The sequence below is a fragment of the Haliaeetus albicilla genome, chromosome 22, assembly GCF_947461875.1.
Source record: "Haliaeetus albicilla chromosome 22, bHalAlb1.1, whole genome shotgun sequence".
Lineage (NCBI taxonomy): Eukaryota > Metazoa > Chordata > Aves > Accipitriformes > Accipitridae > Haliaeetus > Haliaeetus albicilla.
In genome coordinates, this window is record NC_091504.1 from 24975006 (window position 1) to 24995965 (window position 20960).

Here is a 20960-nt window from a genome sequence, read left to right on the forward strand (position 1 = left end):
GGCGCCGCGCGGCGCAGCGTGGCCCGAGGCGGTGGTCTGCCGTCGTCTGATTGGACCCTGGAGGAGGCCGGGCCAAGCCAGTAGCAACAGTGGTTGTAACATAGAGTGACTGGGAAAGCGCCAATCAGCGCTCGGCTGCGTGGGCTGCTAGGAATTGTAGTCCGAACGTCACGGAGGCGCGGCGAGCAACGGGCGGAAGGCGGACGCGCCGGACTACAAGTCCCGAGGAGCGACGGGCGTAGGGCTTCCGGCCCGGGCGGCAGCGGACCCGCTAGACGAGCGGGGAGCAGGCCCGGGGTCGCGATGTGCCGGGGCCGGGCACCGGCGCTCCGGCCGCCGCCGCCGCTGTTGCTGCCAGGTACGAGCGGGGCTGGGCCGGAGCCCCCGGCTGAGGGGAGCCGGCCGGGCCCGGGGCTGAGGGAGCTCTGTGAGGGGAAGGGCCGGGCCGGGCGGTGGGGACGGTGAGGGCCGGGGGCGCTGGGCTGCGCCGCGGCCCGGGTGGGGTGGCCCCGCTCTGGGGAAGTGCCTGCGGCAGCTCCCCCGGGGGCTGCAGGACTGCTCGGGGCGGCTCCGGGCGGCTGCCGCCCGCCCGGCAGCGCTGCCGCCTCGTTCCCTTCCCTTGGGCGGTTTGTTTGTCGGTTTTTAAACTGTGTGCGGGTGCCGGCGTGATTTTTTTTCAGGTGCACAGAGGAGCTCGTGTATCACCTCCTGTGCTGTTGGGTCCTCGGTGAATCCTGGCCACGTCTTGCTTTCTTCGCCCCGGCTGCCTTCCCTTTGCTGTTTGACATATGTCACCGCGGGGCTTGCTTTGTTTTGTCTTTTTGTGCGCCATGACTTGTCCGATGTGGGGCACGTGTTGCTCATGGTTCTCTCTTGATCTCCTGGTAACCTCATTTCCTTGTGCTTTGGTTTCACAACTTACGCAATATAGGATATTTGGTGGTAGATCTCTGTAACTGCCCCGAGACAATTGCAGATCTCAGAGCAGGCAGTGAAATTGCGCTATCGTCTTCTCATTTCAAACATGTTGTTTAGTTCTGCCTTATTCTACTGCCAGTTCGCAGCTGGTGTTCCTCTGACAGGCTTGCTGTCAAACACTTTTCTCCTGTTTGATCTGTGACTGTGACCTGATGATCCTGTTGTGTTGCATGAAAGCCAGAAGTGAGGACCTTCTTTCAGTTCAGCTTGCTTTTGAGCTCTGTTGGTAGCAGAGGCAACAGCTCAGACAGGCTCTGCTGGGGACTGATGAGGGTGAGAAAAAAGCTGGTACATAAGTTAGGCAGGTTTGATATGTATGTAGCAAGCCAGATCCAGGCTATTGTACCCCCTGGGGGGTAACTGTATTGTGAAGAATTCTGGAGGAGCAGTTATTTTTTCAACTTTGGCAATGTTGCCAAACATTTTGTTTCAATCCCAGCACTTTAATTTTGCCTCCATGTGCCTTTTCACCCCAGTGTTGTATTCTTTTCAGTCTGTCTTAAGCAGTTAGTGTTCCTGTTAAAGAGCTGTTGTGTTTTGCCTTCAAGCATTTGTCTGTCACTGACTTGTGCTGACAGCCACAACAACATTTGTTAGGTTTGCAGGGAAAGGGCTGTGTGAGTGAAGGACGGTTCTAGAAAACCCTTGCTGAGGGAAAGTGGCGTGAGAAAGTCAACCACTTCCATGACAGCCTTTACACGGCTCCCTGGTAGCTGTGTAAGGAGGGGAGGTAGTTCACAGAAAGTGCATTGTGGTGAAGATAACCCAGTGCACCACCAAAAACTGGGCTGCATTGTGTCAAGTACTGTACAGATGGTTACTAATGAGTCCAGAGAGCTGGCCCTCACCATTGACAAGGAGCAAGAGAACAGACAGTGCTGTCCTCATTGCACACCAGGGGAGCAGAAGATCAAAGAGTCTGGGGATTTCCTAAGCGTCATGCAGGAAACCGTAGGAGCAGGGAACTGTCCGCAGTCTGCTGGGTCCCCCACCCTGGGCACTGCTGGTCTCAAGTAGGGCTGAGAAGGGACAGGGTAAATCCATCCATGACAATACAGAAAGCTCCAGCTTTGCGGTTTGGTTTGCTGCAGTGTGCAGCAGCAGATTGCTTGCAGGTGAAACTGCCCTGCAGAAAGGAATGTTTCACAATGAGGGAGGTTAAATTTTACTGAGTGGCAGTGGGAAACCTAAGCCAAACTGGAGTGACCAGAACATTCAGTCAGGGAATGCAGGTGCCTTCACTGGTAACACCCAAACATGAATTTTCACAAAGTTGACTGAACCCAGGGAAAAAAACCCAAATCCATAGCTTTCAGGCAGTTTGGTTCCCTGACCCGAGGGATCACATTGTGATACCAGCCACTCTGCAGTGTGAGAGTGGTGGGGCTGGGCCGGCAACTGCCTGTTCCTGTGGCAGTGCAGCCTTAGATGCCCTTAAGCCACTCGTGAAGCACCACAGGTAAGTTTGTGTCCCCTGGCTGAAACTCTTTTGCAGTGAACCGTTCCCTTCCTGGGGCTCCACAAACACAACCCCACTGCTGGAGCTGCAGGGAGGCCTGCGGGCTCTGGGAAGTTGCCGAGCACCGTGTGATGGTGCTAGTGCCTGCTCTGCCCTGCTGTGAGCTGCCACAGAAGTGGCTGTACATCAGCCGGGGTTGGTCCTGAGCAGTGCTGAGTGTTTTGCAGCTTCAGCTGGCATTCAGCAGTTAGTCACCTTGTGGGCTGAGTGTTTGCCTGTTCTGCAGGACCTTCCTAGCCCCTGCTAGCCATGAATGTGGCACTTTCTGAAGTGTGATTGTTCCTGCCTCTCGGGTTATCTCAGCTGTGCCAGGAGAAAGGCATTTGAGAGAAAATCCTTCCTGGGTTTACTAACTCAATACTCAGATTATGCGGACAAGTTCAGTCTGTCAGAATTCTTAAAATTTTTATGCCCCGCGTCTTCCCTTCCCTGGCTGTACTCCTTTGCCGTGGGCGTGATGAGGCATATGCTGGCATGTCCCCTTGCCCATGGGTTGGGTTGGGGGACATAGTGGCTGTCTGGGGCAAGGGAGGAAGCTGGTGGTTGCTCACAAGGGTACGTGTCACCCTTCTTTCAACCTCAGCAACTTCCTCAGGAGTCCAGGGCAATGACACCCTGACTTACCCATTTACAGACTGCTCCCGCTCTGCCTTTAGCGCAGCCTGAGTTCGGAGCTTCAGCAGAGTTACCTTGCTGCTTTTAATGAGGTGTAAAAACTGCAGGAGGTGTATTGGGGGCTGGAGTGGGGTGAGAGCTCTCTGTGCAGTACCTGCTCCTGGGAGAGCCTCAGCTGTGGGAGCACATTGTTCTCCTTTGTGGGGTGGGTGTCCTGGCATTACAAGTCCCCCACTGTCAGTGCCCATCTTTCAGGCAAACCCTGCTCACCAGCTCTGCCTTTTTGTGGTGATTCTTAGTTAACTAGATTTCTCTGGATTGTCTCTACAAGCGAAGACTGTGTTGCTGTTTGTTAGGCTGCTTGTTATTCAGTACTATGAATAGTTTGGGAACTATCTAAAGAGGCTGAGAAACTCAAACTCTCTTTAAAGTGAGTGATGGACTTTTCTGTCCCTGGAGATTTCTCTGATCAGAGGAGTAAATCTGTGTGTGCTAACAGTGGTTGTTTTTTCTGCACTAGACCAAACCTCTTCAGTCTCAGAGCAGCCAGGGCAAAGCTGCGAGGCAGCGCAGTGTGGAGATTGGCTGAGCTGTGGGATTTTCCAGCTGAATTTACATATCGCCCACTGCTCTGCATGCCTTTCTGTTTACATCACTTAAGAGCGATACACACATACACGCACACAGATAGCGGAAGCGACATTTTGACCGAGGAAAAGCCTGCCCACAGAGTAGGAACTTGGTCATGGTCGCGTCTTGCCGGGCTTCGCCGCTCCGTGCCAGCTTGGACGGACGATGGTGAGTTTCGTCCAAGGTAAAGCGTTTGCCTGGGAGCTGGATGTCAGGGCTGTGTCGGCAGTGTTCCCTGGGAGGCTGCTGTGCGTTAGTGGTCGCGGACAGTAGTAAGAGAGGAACTGTTTCATGCCTGTGTCTAGATCTTGGTGAAGAAGCAGGAGGTATCTGAAATCCAATGCCAGTTTAGAAGTGGGTACCTGTTGCCTGTCCAATGAGCTGGAGCTGTATTATGCTGATTTTATGATCCTTCGGAGTGACCTTTGGAAGGATGTGTAACACTTGACTGTGCGGCAACCCAGCAAGTGTTTTCTGAGGTTGTTTGTGGTGGTTTCAGAATCGGGAAATCCTTGATATTCTTTAAGGAAAGTTGTAAGCAAAGAAGCCAAGTTTGTGAGAAGAGGCAGTATCTCTCACTGCCTTTTCTGTGCATCCTAAGTCATCGTGGCTACAGTACAGCTGCTAATAGTACATTGGGGGAGTAACTTGAATACAGCTTTCCTAGGGTGGTGTTAGGTGGTTGTGGGACACTGAATGGTGCTTCTGTGTGAAAGTTATCGGTAGATTTGCCATGGCGGAAGTGTCCATATCCACTGATTTCTTCTGGAATCAAGGATTTGGTGCTTTTTTATCAAAGGGGAGGACATGGTTAGTTTGATTGTGTTTTGCCCAGCTCACATGCTACCTGGAAAGCACTACAATTTTCTCCCTTTCTCAGTCACTGGTTGACACTCCCTAGCAGTGAGCGTAGCTGTCTTATGTTGTGCTCTCCTGCTTGTTCTCAGTGGCAAAGTCCAAGGAAACTGTGAAAAAAAAAAAAAAAGAGCAGGTGACAGAAATTTACTGTGGTTTTTTTTTTTTTTTTTTTTTTTTTTTTGTGAAGGAGCCGATGCATTTCAGATGGATCTTTAAAGTGGTGTAATTGCACCCAGAGGGCAAGCAAGAGCACCTCATGAAGTTTCAAAGCTTTGGAGTGTGTTGAGGGGGAATAGGGGATGAAGTGATACTTTGTGCATTTTGAGTAAAGATTATGGGCTCAGGTTTCTTATGACTTTAATCTGTAAGAATCCCATAATGTCATAGGAGTGGTTAAACCTTTCCAGAGGAGAGTAGCCACCTGTAAGGCAAAGCAGTTTGAAAAGCCCTCAATGACTGCACAGCAATTGAGAAACGAAATAAAGAAGAAACTTTGATTGCCTTGGGTCTAGCAGGGTGGCTTCAGGAAAGGAAAATGCAGCAGATGAGACAAGTGTTCTCTGGCTTCACTGGGGGACATGGGGTGCAGCATCTGCTAAAAACTGTGTCCCTTAGTGCATTTATGGGTGTTTAACTCCTTTCCCAGGCCGGCTGAGAGGTGGCTTTTGAACTTTGGTAAATTACCAGCCAAGGGTGGGACTAGAATGGATTAGTTTCTGGTTTTCATGGGCAAGTCTCTCGGTCACAGCCTTGCTGAAGTGCTCATGTCAGCACCGCGCGGGGCGGAGGCGAGAGGTGCGCAAGGGAATTCAGGATCTGTTTGTACAGGGGTTTTCTGTGTGAGCTCTTGCTGCTCCTGAGCTGATCAACCAAGATTGAAGCCCTCCAAGCAGAGGCTTTGTTTCCTCATATACTGTCCTGCCAGGACAGGGGCTGAATCTCTCCATAACCCAGGTTTTGCTGCTGACCTGGCATGTCTTAGGGTTTTTTTTAAATGGGTTGCAAGCCCATCTATCTATTGGATTCCTGTAGGCCAGTTTGCAGCAGGTAAACCAGCAGCAGAGCCTCACCTAGCCCACAGGACCCCGTGGGGTCTCGGCAGCTGCTTATTCTCTCTGTCAAGCAAGGCTGAGGAGTGCCAGTTAGCACCAGTTCTGGTGAGATTTGTGTAGGTGACTATTCATAGCTTTTGAAGTGTGATATCTTGAGATCATCACCTGCCTTGCACAAAGGAGATGGCCATTCCATCTCAAGAAACAGCAGCAGGGCTGAGATTTTGTCTTGGAGGGGTAGGACATTGTTGGTTTGGGGCCTTGGATGTTTTTTTTTTTTCTTTTTTCTTAAACAGTTCCACAATTTAATAATGTGAAGATCCCTGAATGGGTCTGTTCTTTGAGTGAGGATGTGGGAAAGATCACAAGCTGTGAAAGGAACAGCATGCAGCACTGTAATGTTAGGGCCAACTTTTAAAGCACCTTTTGATTAAGGGCCTTGTGTGGAAGAGCTCTGAGCTTGTCTGTTTCTGCCAGCCTGGCCACCCCAGCAGCGACCACGTAGGTACTGAGCCAAGACAAGCCAATCTCGGTTGCAGGGGTCAGGCACTACTGAACCCTGGTCTGTGGCCTTATGCATAAGAAAAATGGTGTAGTAGGTGGATGCTTCCAGGTTTCCTAAAATGGAAGTAAAGCTTCAAGCGTAGCTTTTGTGTCATGGAAACAGTATTGAACATTGTCCTCTTTTCTAACTTCTAACTTGATTTTAGGTTTTTGGGAAAAATGAGATGCTTTGTTCCACCAGAGCAATCACTTTTGATCCAGTTACAGGCACATTTGAAAGTTACTGCTTCAGGTTTTAACATGAAGTATTGCAAAAAGTTTTTCTATCCCAAGGACTCATTACCCTTTAGGAAAAGCACCTAACACAAAATGATTTCCCTTTCTGAACTGCATTTGCACAAAGGAATGACAGTGTTCAAACAGCTGTTGAATGTGCTCCCTCAGCTCTGCAGTCAATTGAAGCGCTGGTAAAAGTAGCAGCAATTAAAAATGTCACTTTTATTTTTATTGATGACAGCTCAGTACAATTATGGTCTCACTTTAAGTAGCTCAGAAAAGTTTGTATGACTTTTAAGAGCAATGCAAAAACTTGTAAACAATAAAAAGGCTCTTTCTGTTCCACAGAACCAAAGACCCACCAGATGGAAGTGCCATCCTCTGTCAGTAAGGCTGAACTTCTGTTCACGTTTTATGTTCTAGTGCTGACTGCACATCTCAGTATACGTCCCTGGCCTTAGAGGGGTCACCCTAAGAGTGTAAGAAATGCCCTACTGGGTCAAAGCATTGCTCTGCCTAGCCCCAGTTCTGTCTTCAGCAGTTACAAAAATGGATGCTGTTAATGCCGAGGACATGAACCTGACCACTTTCTACCATCCATTTGCCTCTCATTTTCCCACCACTCAGAGTAGCTGGATTAGGGACTACATCCCATTGATCATTTTAATATCATTCCCTGAAGTTTCTCTAACTACACTGTGGCCTTCTTCCGAAGCAAAGACCAGAACTGCTACAGCGCTCAGGAGATAAATACATCGTTTTATGTAGCACCCAAATGACATCCTCGTGGTGGTTTTCCACAGCTTTTGTGATGCTGCTCAGCATTTCGTTGGCCTGTTTGTCTGCTGCTGTCTTCTAGGCTGAGAATTGCAGCTAGCTGACCACAGAGACTCCAGCTTCTCTTTCCTGAGTTGTAGCTGCCAGGTCAGAGCTGAGCATCGCATAGGCCTGCTTTCATTATTTTTCCCTAGATGCATCGCTTGACATTTATCTCTGTAAAAGCTCATCTGCAACCTTTTTGTCTCCTCAGTTTTGTGAGGTTCTTGAGTTCCTTACTGTCAACATGGTATTTGACTACTCAAAAGAGCTTAGTGTCATCTGCAAACTTGGCGATTTCACTGCTCACTCTTTATTCAACATCTTCACCTATGACCTTGAAAAAGCTAATTCGGCAGTGGTTCTTGGGGGAACCTTTGCGTAGTCTCCTCTAACCTGAGGAGTGACCATTCAGGTCCATCCTCTGGTTCTTGTCTGGTGACGTCTGTCTCTGTGATCTGCTGTAGCTCTTGCACATTCTTATGGCCCGTGTTTTACAAGTCAGACTAGATGCTGATAGTCCTCGTCACCATGTTCTTTAAGCCCTGTTAATGTAGTTCATGAGTGCTTGTGAGTGCTATTTCCACCAGAGACACTGACCAAGAAAGCCAGCGTGACTGTCCCATGGTTGTCTCTGTAGAAGAGTTGGCATTTGAGCTCATGAATCGTGTCTCATTTATGCTTTGGTCTGAGGCATTCCCTTGCAGGTTCTGTGGGCCATTGAGAATTCTGTGTGGGCAACACCTTGGTACTGCAGAAGGACAAGGTAGACAGAGCCTGCCCAAACTGGGCTGGATTTATTTACTAGCCCTGTTACCTCCCCCAAAAGAGCCCTGGATGTGTGAGAGCTTGTGATACAGCTGAGAAGGGGGGTGTAGTCCACAAACCCACAGCCCCTGCTCTTGGCATCTGCTTGCCTTGCCCTGTCCTGTTGAGCTGGGCTGTTGGAGCAGCACGGTGCATTTTAGCTTTTGTAAGAGTATTTCCCCGGTGATGTGCCAATACTCTCAAGGATGTGTAACCCTTCTTGTTCTGGCTACGGTGTTGTAAGAGGAACAGAAGCTTGCATCTTATGCTGTAAATACCCAGGCTGCGAAATAAGGAAATTCACGTCACCCACAGGCTGTTCCCAGCCAGAGCAGGATAACCCCATGCCTGCCTTTCTCATGAGGCCAGCTGCACACATTGGCTTTGCTCTCCAGCAAACATTCCTGCTGTGTATGATTTCACCAGCCCAGCAGTTTTCTCAGGGGTGAATAATGTTAGAGATGGCTTCAATGAACTGAGCGAGGAAAAAAAGAAGAACAAAGCAGATGTAGGACATGTCGCTGAGTTTTATGGGCTGTTGATTGCGTAAGGCGGAGATGCTTGCAGGTTTCTTGGCAAAGAGACACTGTGCAGCGTGGGGCATTGCATTTGCCAGCCGCTCCCCAGCAGTGCCACGTTTCACCTGTGGGATCCAGTGCCGTGTCCGTGTCTTGTCCCGGAGAGCAGCCGGAGCACAAACTGCAGCAGTGCCATTGTGCCTGCAATGGTGTAGTTCCTGCATTAGGAACTGGCTCCTAACTGGGACCAAGCAGGTTACGTGATGTTTGTGAAGGACTGGATACTCTGCTATCCCTTCTTCTCTTGCCACGTCCCCCCTCAAAGCCTTGGCCTTGATCTTGAGGTTGGTTGTAAGGACCTTTTGCTGAGTGTTGAGAATAGCTGGGGGTGCGCTCTGGGGGCTGAGAGGAGGGGAGACCCTTGAGGTACCCATGCCAGTCCCACCAGACTCATCTTGTGGGCAAACTCTTCAGCACAGCCACAGGATTAGCTGGGCCACAGGTCCCGGAGGTGATTCCCCTCCCTGCTTTGAGGTGCGGTGATGGGGTTGGCAGCAGCGTTAAACAGCCGGCAGAAAACCGCTCCATTGCTGATCCTGTTGGCCTCTGCAGCGGGGAGAAAGAGAACTGCTTTCCCCAGCTCTCTCTGCAACTACTGGTGGTTGGGTTTTTCCTTGCCTGGAGTACTAAAGTAGGAATTTTAAGGCTTTTCTTCTCGCTGAGTCTTAAAAGCTTGAGTTGATCCCTGTGGTGTGCAAATGCTGAAACCTAGCCCTTCCCCTCCCTTGCATCTGGTTACTATCAGCTGTGTGATTTAGTGAATAGCAGGTCCCCACAGCTTCCTTTTTCCAGGGTGGATTTTTTCCCCTCTTTTTTTACTGTCAAAGACACTAAAGTTGCATGTTAAAAAAAAATAAAAAATATATTAACTCCAGGCTGGGTTCCCAAGCTGATCTCCAGACACATGGGTCCACGCATGCCTCTGCAGTTTAGAGGGCAGCCCCATGCTGTTGTGCTGCCAGGACACACAAGTTCTTTCAACAGTTCTTGTCTTTTTAGAGCAAACGGAGCCTGTCCTTTCACTGCAGGTGTCAGGGTGCCTCTGCAACTCATTTGGCTGTAAATCATAACCTGACCCTGTAGAGTCCTGGGCCAGAAAATTGGGAGAATGTTTCCAGCGTGAGGGCTTCTGACCTGCTGCTCTGCAGAGCTGCTGAAGATGCTCAGGGGATTTCTGGAGCCCCTTTGTATTTGGTCCTGTGAGAAGGACTTAGCAGCCCAAAGGATTCTGTGATTTTGGTTTTCCTTCCTTCTAGGTCACAGAGCGCGTGTATTTTGTAACATAAAATATTTGATACTTTCACTGTGTCGTAGTCTGTATCTCCTCAGGATGCAGTTCTGCTTGGACCCCACAGGCTGAGCAGCTCTGCCTGCAGTCTGGGCGCACAGATGCCGAGCCAAGGTTCAGAGATCTGGTGGAGATTTTTGCAAGTGCTGTAGGAAGCTGGTATTAATGTCAACACCACCAGCTCTTTTCTGCCTCCTTTTAACTTTTTTGATATCAGTTGGAAAAGGCCTTTCTCAGTACCTCTTGGAAGACTGAGATGTGAAGGAGCTGTCAGACAGTGCTCTAGAGAGGTGTCTGCTCTGTTGAAATGTTTCCTATATATGGTGGTTGCAGAGATTTGGGCTGAAATCAGATATTCATGTGGCGGCTGGTGTTCTGCAGCCTGGCTGATATTCTACTTGACATTTTTTCCATTGCTTGCATTCCTCTGGTTTCTGTTCAGAGAAGACACAAAGCAGGCTCCCTGCTGCTGCTTGCAGGTAGGTTGCTCAGCCAAGCTGCAGAGCGCAGGACTTGCTTATAAACAATGAGGGGAAAATCCCTGTGTTCCAGCCTGTCTTCCCTTCCTCGCTTGGATTTATCCAAGATCTGTTGAAGTTGGAACGCATTTTGCATCCCTTTCAATGGGGCTTTGGGACAGGGAGAAACTGGAGATGTGCCTCCTTAACACCTCTCAGCAGTAAGCAGTTCTGTTGCCTGCTGGGTTACCCTGAGAGCCACACCACGGCGGACACCTCCTAGCCTCCACAGAAGTTTCAAAGGCAGTTATTTAAAGGGTCATACTCATCTTTGGCTGACAGGCCATAACTCACTGATTGCAGCAGCTCAAGTGCCTGTATGTCACTGTTTGTTGCACATCTGATCCTATGTTTAATGATATTACAAAACTACTCAAACTGTTAGTTGTCCTCATTCTTGGTTTTTCCTGTTTTCCCATTGCTTTCTTGAGTCTCCATCTGTTATGTTTGAAGGCAATACATGCCCTGAAAATGAGAAGGGATGAAGCTTCTGTCTGAGTCTCCAGACAGCCTGCAATCCTCCATAAGGATGGGCTTCCTCTCCTTCCATCTGTGAGTGATTGTTTGCCTTGAAACCCAGTAGGAATATTTGATATGCAAGGTTCCCTTAATGCTGTCATGGCTGGTGAGGTGGGAGCATATCCCTGCTCTTGTCTTGTGAGTAGTGCGGGATAGAGGGTGTTCGTGTAGATGCTGCTGAGGTTCTCTGAAGAAGGAATCATGAATTCATAGCCCTGAAAAGTGAGTCCCTCTATTTCCACCCTAATGTGGGAGGAGGAGGGTGCTGAATCCCTTCTCCAGAGGAGAGACTGGTGAGCTTAGCTGTATTGTTAGACATAGGGAACCTATAGAGGAGGGGAACTTTAGCGATACATGCATGTTATTAGACAAGAGACAATGCAACCTTCAGGCATGAAATCCCAGGACATGTGGCAGTTAGTGTCATCACTCATAGAAGTACTTGCTTCACATTATTTATGAGCACTGCATCATCTGGAGGCCCCAGCTGAGGTGGAGACCTTTTTGTGCTAGATGCTGCACAAATATCCAAAGATTCTTTCATCTTCAGGCATTGTAGTCCAGATATGCTGTGCAGCAGAGGTAAACTAAAGAGACTTGTGCAGGGAGGAAGCAGAAAGCTCCAGTGGCTTGCCCAAGGTTGCAAGAGGGTGGGAGGCTGAGTGGGGTTCAGATCTTGTGGGGCCATGGCCAGTGTGTTACCCAAAAGCTTTGTCTGCCCTCTTCCCCACCACCCACCCTCCCTGTGCCTTCTGCTATCTGTGCTCTAAGTAATCACTGAAAGGAATAAAAGGATCCTGATGGCCAATGCCAAACTTCTCGCTTGCTGGAACCCAGCTTTAAACTCGGCAGGTCTCCATGATGCAGCAGCACAACACTGCTTCATTCCTGCTGTTCTTGAGACAACTCCAGCAACTCTGCTTAGCATCTCCTAAGGGATCTGGCATTTGCAAACAGCCAGGACAGTGCTTTCAAATGTGTGGAAAACATTATCCAGATCCCTGTTTTTAAGATGGTCTTGGGTTTGGTTTTGGGGTTTCTGTTTGTTTGGTTTTTTGTTGGGGTTTTGTATTTTTTTGTTTTAGACCGTAGCTTTTTCTGAGAGTTTAGACCTGAGTAGTGATTCCCTGGACTGTGCTGCTGCTATAATCTGGCTGCCTGACAGTTGTCTGATAAAGAACTGCAGAGAGCAACATGAAGTGCTGTGTCAGGCGTGGCTGAGGACAGCTTGAACGTTGCCTTTGCGGTGTTTAAAATGTGAGTGCAGGACATGACCGGCCCTGTGTGCAGGCAGCCTTGCCCTGGGGCTCACAGGGGAGGTGGGTGCGCTCTTGGGCTGGGACTAAGGAGGCCCTGGGCAAGTCCCAGGTCACAGCTATGTTGTGTGATCATGTCTCTCTTTGAGCCTCAGTTTCCCTTTCTGTAAAGTGGAGAAATCACAGTGGTCTCCTTTATAAAGAGCTTGGAGATTTAGGACTTGTCACCCTCAGATAAGAGAAAACCAATTGCTAGAAATGTCCAAGATGTTTCACCTGAAGTTGGAAATGTGAGCAGCGGGAGTGTGAAAGCCTGGCCGGAGTGGTGCTGTCTCGGCAGGGACCGGGAGCTCTGCGTTGGCCGATTGCAGGCATCTGCGGGGTGTTTCTTCCAAGGCGCCCTTCGCTGGTGGTTGGCTCTTGTCCTGCAAAAAAAGATTTTGGTTATGTCTTAGTAAACCATTTTTGGCCTGTCTGTCCTCACTGCAGATGTCTGTCTGGTCTGTTGGTTTAGCTTTTGGACTCTGCTGCTGGCAGTGAGAGTACCAAGACTTAACTATACCTTGGACAGAAAGGGGTCTTTTAATCAGGATCCTTCCTAAGCAGCTTATTCCTGGAACACAGGGTCCCTGCCTCCTTGGGCAGGCTGGGACAGCCTGCGAGTGCAAGCAGTACCTTTCAGCTGCAAGGATGAAGGGGCAACTGGGTAGGAGGGCTCATGTGCCCTGCTGATCCCTTGCCTTCTCCGATGGAAACTTCTGCTCAAGCCAGAAGCATCTCTGCATGACAGCAGAGAGGAGGTGCAGCTCCTTCCTATGCATACTCTGGCTCTGAAGGAGGCTTTGAGAGTGTCTTGTCAGATTTGCTGGGACAACAGCATAATTTTGTGCCCTGAAGCCAGCATCAGGTTTCAACAGAGGTTAAAGAAAGCAAACTCCATGTGTTTCTGCAGATTATTATTGTGTAATACTTGACTTTGCAAACTTGAACCTAGTAAAAAACTTTGTAAACAATGTAAGAAGAGAAATGAGCCCCTCTGCTGACTTCTGAGGAGAGAGGGTTTCTCTTTCTGGGTGATGATCCAGACTTTGCTGGTTGTTTCTGAGCAGAAACTGGGAGTGAGATCCAGAATCACAAACATGTTCCTTGAAGTAAGGTTTCTTTCATGGTTTCCTTGACCTCGTAGCTCAGACCTTGCTCAAAAGAACTCCTTTAATGCAAATACAGCTAAATCAAACATGGGATTTTTGCTTTCTGCTAAGATCTAACGGTGGCTTTTGTGTTCAGCAGTACAGCCCAGGGCTTTTGAATTAAATAGCAAAACCCCCACTGAGTTCATCACAAGAACAGGATGAGGCCTGCGTTCATCACGCTTTTGAATATGAGGCAGCCTTAAGTTCTGGGGGTGCAGGGAAGATTAGGCTTTGGTTTCCTTGGCTGGAAGTGCCAGAAAGTGCTGCACAGCCTGCCCAGGAAAGGGGCTCCTTTGGAGGGGTCCCTTTCTGCCACCCCAGCTGATGAGGATGTGGGGCTGCTGAGCTTCCAGGGCACCTCTTCCTTCATCTGGCAGTGGGTAAGTCCAGGAGAGAGGAAGGCAGTCATAACCCCTTGTGCTAAAGCAAAGCCCCGGGTGACTGAATGGGATGTTTCTATCGTGTACTCAGAAGGTGGTCTGAGCCGCAAAGCTGCGAGTGAACAGGCTCCCTGGGCTCTGGAGTCCAGGCCAGCTCAGCTTGAGCCTCACAGTTAATGGGATAAGGGTTTTACTGGTATAGCTTTACACCCAGAGGCCTTTTCTGCCCTCATGCTTGTGTCTGGTGCCTCAGCCGAAATCCCTTGTGCCTGCCATGGTACAGCCTGTTCTGTCTTCACCATTGCTGTGTCTTGTGGAGGGGACTCCCTTGTAGGAGCCTGCTTACTAATCACTGCTCTGTGCAAAGTGTTTTGGGAAGCAGCAGACAACCTGCTTTCTGAACTACACTCAGACCGGGGAGGGAGGGGGGACCAGATACAGAGCCGCCTTCTCTGCTGGGACTGTCAGTCACAACTGGTACATACTCTCATTTTGAAAAGACTGATGTGTATAATGGCCAGTGGGATGCTAACTTAGAGTAGTCTCCTGAGAAGTCTCATCTGCTGTTAAACAGTTGTATACTTGTAAAAGCAGCTAATGATTATGGGTATTCCAGTATTTGGGCGATTAAGGAGTTGCTTTAAAAGATAGTCGTATTTTTAGAAAGCACTGAGCACTCATCCAGGAATGATTTGAATGAATCTGACTTTGTCTTTGCCACTTGCTTCTGAAAATCCAGGTTTATGTGAGTTTAGGTAAATACTTGGACTTAATGCCACAGGAGAGTGTTCTCTGAGCCCAGGAAAATACATACAATGAACCTAACTCTCTTTCTGTCTTTCTTCTTCCACAGAGCAAACTTCCCATGACTAACAAATGCTGGCCTAGATTATGAGCTCAAACAAGAACGCTCGCTACAATCGTTTCTCCAGTGGCACAACAAACATCACTACTTCTGAAAACACTAACGGGGTAAGGCTTGGTGGTATTGGCAGAGGATAGGGGCTAGGGCTGCTTCTTATGTTCTCATCCTTTCTTTCGAGAAAAAAAAGATGCCTGTTGAAAATCTAGTATTTTCTTGCCTCTTAAAAATCACAATATCCACAGATAAAAGTTGGAAATATACATGTACATTTTTTGACCAGTTCAGGAAAGGTAGCAAGCCTTTGGGCTGCGCTGCAGTGATACACACTGACTTTAATTTTGTCAATATTTCAGACAAGAATGGAAACAACTTTTGGGCCAGCTTACTCTGCTGTGACAACCATCACAAAGGGTGAGTGTATTCCACGTGTAGAGCTTTTCCCCAAAGCACTATGTGTGATTCCTACCAGTTTTTTCTTTGTTGTTGTTATTTTACAAATCATAAAGCCGTTGGGAGAACCACCGTGTTCATTACAGACAGGTGCCGAGGTGCTGTTTTTAGTATTATGAAGCCCAAGTGTTATTTAATCATGGCGTCTGATCACCAGCCATGATGGAAATGAGCATGCACAGAAATTTTCTCCCATTAGGCAGACTTAACAGTACCACTGGGAGGCCCTTGCTGAAATTAGGATAGTACAACAGGGTTTGATACAGAGCTCAGTCCCAAATCTTATTTATCCCTGTGACTTCTCATGCAATCATTACAAGTGCTGAAAATTCCCACCTTCACTCTCTGCCTGACTGTGAGTCACTCTGGACACTTTGGTAAAACCCCCATGGCTGTTTTTAGCTCAGACAGGAGGGGTTGCAAGTGTACCTGCTCATTTAAAATTCTTGTGCTTTGTTCATCAAAGCCCAGCAGGTGAGGAGTCTAAGCCCTGACACGTGGTGTGAATGTAGAACGAGGTCTGGTTTTATTTTGGAATAAAAATATCCTTACTCTAGTAAAGATAAACTGTGGCACTTGACAGTGATTTAGATAAGGAAATGAATGTCTGCCCAAGGAAAATGTTTAGATTACATTTGTCCAGGACTGTGGACTCTTGATGTTTTTGGACTCCTGAATATTTACATACAAAATTTTATATAAGTCAGTAACATGATCTTTATACAAATATCTCATATTTAATTTAGCATGCTTCCCTGGTGCTACAAGATTATCCAGACCTCCCTTGATCGAAGCAATTTTTGTTGGTGTCTGAGATATGTGGGAGTATAAGGTTTCCTTTTAATAGTATTTTTAACCTATGCACCTGGTGGAGTATTATCTGTGCTCTTTTCTGGGCAAGCTACCTTCAAAGGGCCGCATGCATTTCAGCAAGCTATCAGAGATCAGGGTTGTTCTGCCTGCACTGATATGTCCAGGTCATGAACTGGAGTTGGGGAATCCCTAGTCTTTTCCTTTTCTAAGGAACACTCACAGCTACAGAGACTGACCTGTAGCTTGGAAATGTTACTGAGGAGCCTGAATGCTTGCGCTTTTTTTTATTTTATTTTTTTATTTTTATTTGCTTTAAAGCTGACGGGACCAATACTTTTAAACAGCACCGTCGGACCCCATCCTCCTCCAGCACACTCACCTACTCCCCACGAGATGAGGACGATGGCATGGTAGGTGTTGCCAGGAGCCCTCCTGCTCACTGGCTTAGCTGATTATATGTCAAATGAGAGATGTCTGGTGCTCCTCTAGACTCCTCTGCCTCCCTCATCGTTCCTGTGCACTGTGTTATATCGGAGGCAGATGTCTGCACCGGAGGCAGGACCAGCCTCAACATCTCCTGGTTGGTGCAGTGGGGAAGCAGAGGTTGTTTCTGACCTAGGGCGTTAGGCTGGTACTGCTGGTGCTCATTTTCAGACTGCTTGAAAATGGTATGTGGTTACAAAGCGCAGGAGCTACAAATCCCACAGGCCTGCTTGTGAGGGTGTACCTGCCTCCTGATGTGAGCACTGTCCTCTGCGTCTCCTGGGCTTGAGAGAAAACATAGCTACTGTCAGCGATGTCTGGGGCACTGACAGAGGCCAGTCAGTCTTGATCAGGGTGTGTTGGATGAACCATCCAGCACCACACAAAATCCATTCCTATTTCTACCTCCAGATGGGGCTTCTGACCACAGGGAGCAGGTTTGAAACCTGCAGAGTGGGATGTCGGACACTATGCTCGGCTCCTGGGGATTACATCATCGGGGTCTTCTCACACAAACCATTCCCATGCCTCACAGTATCTTTGCAGAAAAGCACTTCCCAATTTCGTATCCAGCTTTCTCATTCATCACACTCACTTCTGAGTAACTTCTTTTTGGGGAATTTAGTGATCCCACAGGCCTCACAGTTAGCTGCTTAAAGAGAAATTAAACCAGCTAAATCAATTAAATCAAGAACAGCAACAGCAAAGCAAACCTCAGTGAATGGATGGATAGCTCTGAGGCCTTGACCTTCTCCTGTCCCTAGTGCTCCAGCCACATCTCATAACCACAAGCTCGTGTTTAGGTTTAAGCCTGTTTAGTAGTAGACTTCAAATTAAGTAAGTACTTGTAGACTTTGTCAGGTTACGAGACCCAGCTTCCAAGCCAGGGATAAATGGATCACTGCTGCTGCTGAAGTTAGGCACTGGCAGAGACTGGGGTCAGCAACAGTATGGAGCTACAACACTTCTTAAAATAAATTTGATGCCAGATTGCAAAGAGCTTTATTGTCAGCATCCTATAAAGTTCCTTCTGTTGCTCAGAGATCTTGCGGTGTTTTATGTCAGCATGTGGGGTTTTTTTTTAGTTTGGGTTTTTTTGTTTTGGTTTGGTTTTTTTCCCCAAAAAGTCCTTTGAACATTTTCCTCCTGTCCTTAGCAAATGAAATTTTCCATCACATCACTGACCTCATGGTGCTCGGCCGCTGTTCCAGGAAGCCCTTGGCTGTCAGCATGATCCAGTGGTCTGAGTGCTGTGCTCACTGCACCTTTTTCATGAGCTGTGCGGTTCTCACAGAGCATATGTGAAGATTTTTCCAGAGGAGCAGGGGGTGCTGAAGATGTTACATTTGGCCATGTCTGATGTAGAAGCTCCCTGACTCCTTTGAAAACCCCAGCTTCATGAACTGAGGTGCACAGCCAAGAATAGGAGAGATCTTTCCTAGGACCGAGCCTCAGTCCTCTTGGACAGTCTCAGCCCACCTCCCCTGGAATGCTAAATATTCTTAAGCAAAAATAGCAGGAGGATTAATGAGTGGTTCAGGAAGCAGCCTGCAGCATGAGGTACTAACAAACCAGAAGCACCACAGCCCTGCTCTGCCTGCTGCTCCAGACAAACTCTCACTAACCTTTAGGAAGCTTCCTTTGCTTTGTCAAGAAATAATCTGGGATTTCCCTTCCTGATAGCTAAGTTTTCCCTTCTCCAGAAGCTGCCAAGGGCTTGTCAGCTATCAGAGAGACAGCTAGAGACGAGTCAGAGCCCTCCTGTGACCTCCACCACCCCTTTTTCTTTCTTTTTAAAGCTTCTGTTAATGAAACCAAAAGCAGAGCAGCATGTTCTGCATGCAAGGCGGGGATTATTGAGCGGCTGCTGTCATCTTTCCTGAAAACAGTGCCACGGGTTCCTAGCCTCAGTATGCCTACAGGGAGCAGGAACGAGGACTGTACTAGAGCCGTTGCATGGAGGCTGCTTTTGTCGCTGACACGGAAACTGCACCTAAAGATTACAGCTGAATATTGGGGCAAATGTGTACTAATGGATTAAGAGCTGACTGGCTGTCCAAAGTCTCAGTTGTTTATAGGGAGCTTCACCTCCGAACCGGAGGCTGGACTGAGTTACCAGCCAGCCACAAGCTATCCATCTTCCATCAAAAGATGTTTGAGCACTCCATCCTTGGACTGTTTGAAAATGGACTTGATGTTTAGTGCAGAAATAGCCCTGGCACAGGTGTGGGGAGGTGGGACGCTTCTGACAGATCCCCCTAAATCCAAGCCTGTTCCCCTTGTGCCACCTTGCCCCTGAACTCTGCAGGCCTTGAATCGCAAACCCTGTAGCAGGGCCTGGTGCTCCCTGGCTTTGGTGCACACGGGTTCCTCCCCAGCCTGGGCAGATGCCCATAGCGTGGGGGTCCTGTGGTCCTCATGCCCTACTGTTCTGTTTGCAGTGCAAGAGCACCCTGCAGTCAGTCTCCTTTGTGCTGGCAGCTCTACGCACGACTAGTGCTGCAAAGTGAGGTCTAAATAGCCAGGCTAGGAGTGGGAAGCAGTGCAGTGGCTGACCCTGTAGAGGTGAGGTCTTTCAAGTCTTAGCCCTGTTTGCTTGGCAAAAAAAAAAGGCTGCAGATACTTAGAGGGGCAGTAAATGCCAGCACACACCTCTGCCATTCAGTGTTGTCTCTGCAGCCCAAGTGGCGTGATCTTTCTCAGCACATCAGCTTCTCTCCTGCATAGTTAACACCAGCATTAGCCCAGCCAGGACACAGGGAGCTGAGTCCACAGTGTTGCACAAGCCTAGCAAGGCTGTGTCTCACACCCCTGCCTTCTGGAAGTGCTCTTGGGCTGCAGTCCTCCCCCTTCCATCAGTGATCCACACAAGATGTTGCTCTTGATAAAAATGCCTCCCTGCAGAGCCTGCCTTTGCTGCCCTGATCTCTGTGTCACCTCGAGAATGGGAACTATGCACAGTCATTCTTGTTATTTTAATAACTTCTGTTACTAGTGGAGGAAAATAATAAAATTAATGGATACATATAAAATTGATTTACCTCGTTATAACCATTCCTCCTCAAGGTTTACATATTTAGCCAATAAATATGCCGTCTTTAAGAAAAAGAGCTTCATGCTTTGGCTTCTAAGCAGATGCAGCATTTCTAAGCTCCTAGGATCCCAGTGTCATAAAAATTAAGAAGCAGAGCACTGTGAAGAACCAGCAGGATCCTGGTCTGCTCCTCTTCTGCAGCCCAGCAAGGACTGCACACAGACTGCAGTATAGTTTGTCTCTGGGGAAGGCAGCAGTCTCTGAACCTCATCTTACATCTTTCCTTGCTGAATTTCCTGACTGCCCCACTGGCCTCCTACATTGCTTTTGTCTGTCCTTAGGTCTGATGTCACACACTTTCACCCAGGGCAGGTGCACAAAATGTGGATCAGGAGGTTCAGATTGAACACGAGGAAAAAACATTTTGCTTGCAAGGTAGTGCAGGACAGGAGCCGGGGGGGGCGGGGGGGCAGAGTCTCATCTGTGCAGCTTTCCCCATTCCAGCTGGGCAGTGCCAGGGCTGACCTGATCCAGGGCCAGGGAGAGTCCCTCTTCGAGTGGGCAGCAAGGCCAGCGATCTCCAGAGCTCCTTCCAGCCAGCACTTCTAGGAGTTTGCAACTGATGTAGGCTACAATCAAGTCATGTACAGGTGCGATACATGCAGGTGCAGGCAGCCTGGGCATTAGTCATCTCTTGATGCCAAGTCTCTGAAGCTTATGGCTTCATTCTCCCGTTTCTTTGTCAGCCCATCCGTTCCGCTCCTTGAAGACTTTTATTGCTTCTCTCTGCACTCTTCCCCGTCTGCCAGCAGCATTTCTTCCAGAGTAACCCAGCAGTGGCTGCGCTACCAGCTGTGCTAGACCCCCAATTCCAATCACCCCGTGGTCTGAAGAGTCTCTGGTTTTGCTTTGACACCAAATTGCATCTTGGCTACGCGCTGCTGGTTGATATTCCACCCTTAAGAGATGCAATGCTGGTTAATATTCCAGCAGCGACGTTCCCTCAAAGCCAATCCCAAGGCTGCCGTGACCAGTGGGATTTTTCTTGATTGGTGCATGCAATGTCCACTTAGCTCTCCCCTCCCGAGCAGGAAGCGACAAAGCCAGTCTGTTACTGAATTGAATAGAAGGAAGTCTCCACACTTACGCAAAGAAATTTGGCAGAAGTTAGATAGCGAGTGAAACAACAAGTGCTGCTGCAGAGATTATAGAAATTGCAGAAGCTGGTAGCTGTCTCTGGGGGAGATTTACAAAGCTTTCTGTGAAGGATTAATTCTTCCAAACCATTGCTTTGCGGGTGCGCGCGGTAAGTATATAAACGAATGCACCTTTGAGAAAGTTACATGCTTGGAATTTAGATGTCAGCTTGGTTTAGCAAGTTAAACCTGAATGATGTCTGTCCTGTCTCTGAGCATGGTGCAGTGTTCCCAGTGGCCGGGAAGGGCATGCAGCAGTGAGACACGCTACTTCTGGGGGCAACTCAATGCAGCTTGGCAGAGTGGATGAACCAATGGAGCAGCTGAGTTTT

The 20960-nt window shown here is 48.6% G+C and overlaps 1 protein-coding gene across 2 annotated transcripts in view; it reads left to right on the forward strand.

The window, feature by feature from the left end:
* Positions 1-218: 218 nt before the first annotated feature.
* The window catches only part of TRAF7 (TNF receptor associated factor 7), a 36149-nt gene continuing 15407 nt past the window's right edge, over positions 219-20960 (forward strand). Inside the window, exons 1-4 of one of the 2 annotated variants that reach the window (XM_069810520.1) lie at positions 219-358; positions 14641-14759; positions 15006-15063; positions 16234-16325. In XM_069810520.1, coding sequence (XP_069666621.1) covers positions 14679-14759; positions 15006-15063; positions 16234-16325 — 231 coding nt within the window. In that variant the 5' untranslated portion in view covers positions 219-358; positions 14641-14678. Of the gene's footprint in view, positions 359-3755; positions 3911-14640; positions 14760-15005; positions 15064-16233; positions 16326-20960 lie in introns of those variants that run through there. The other variant, XM_009928505.2, reaches the window with a different exon arrangement.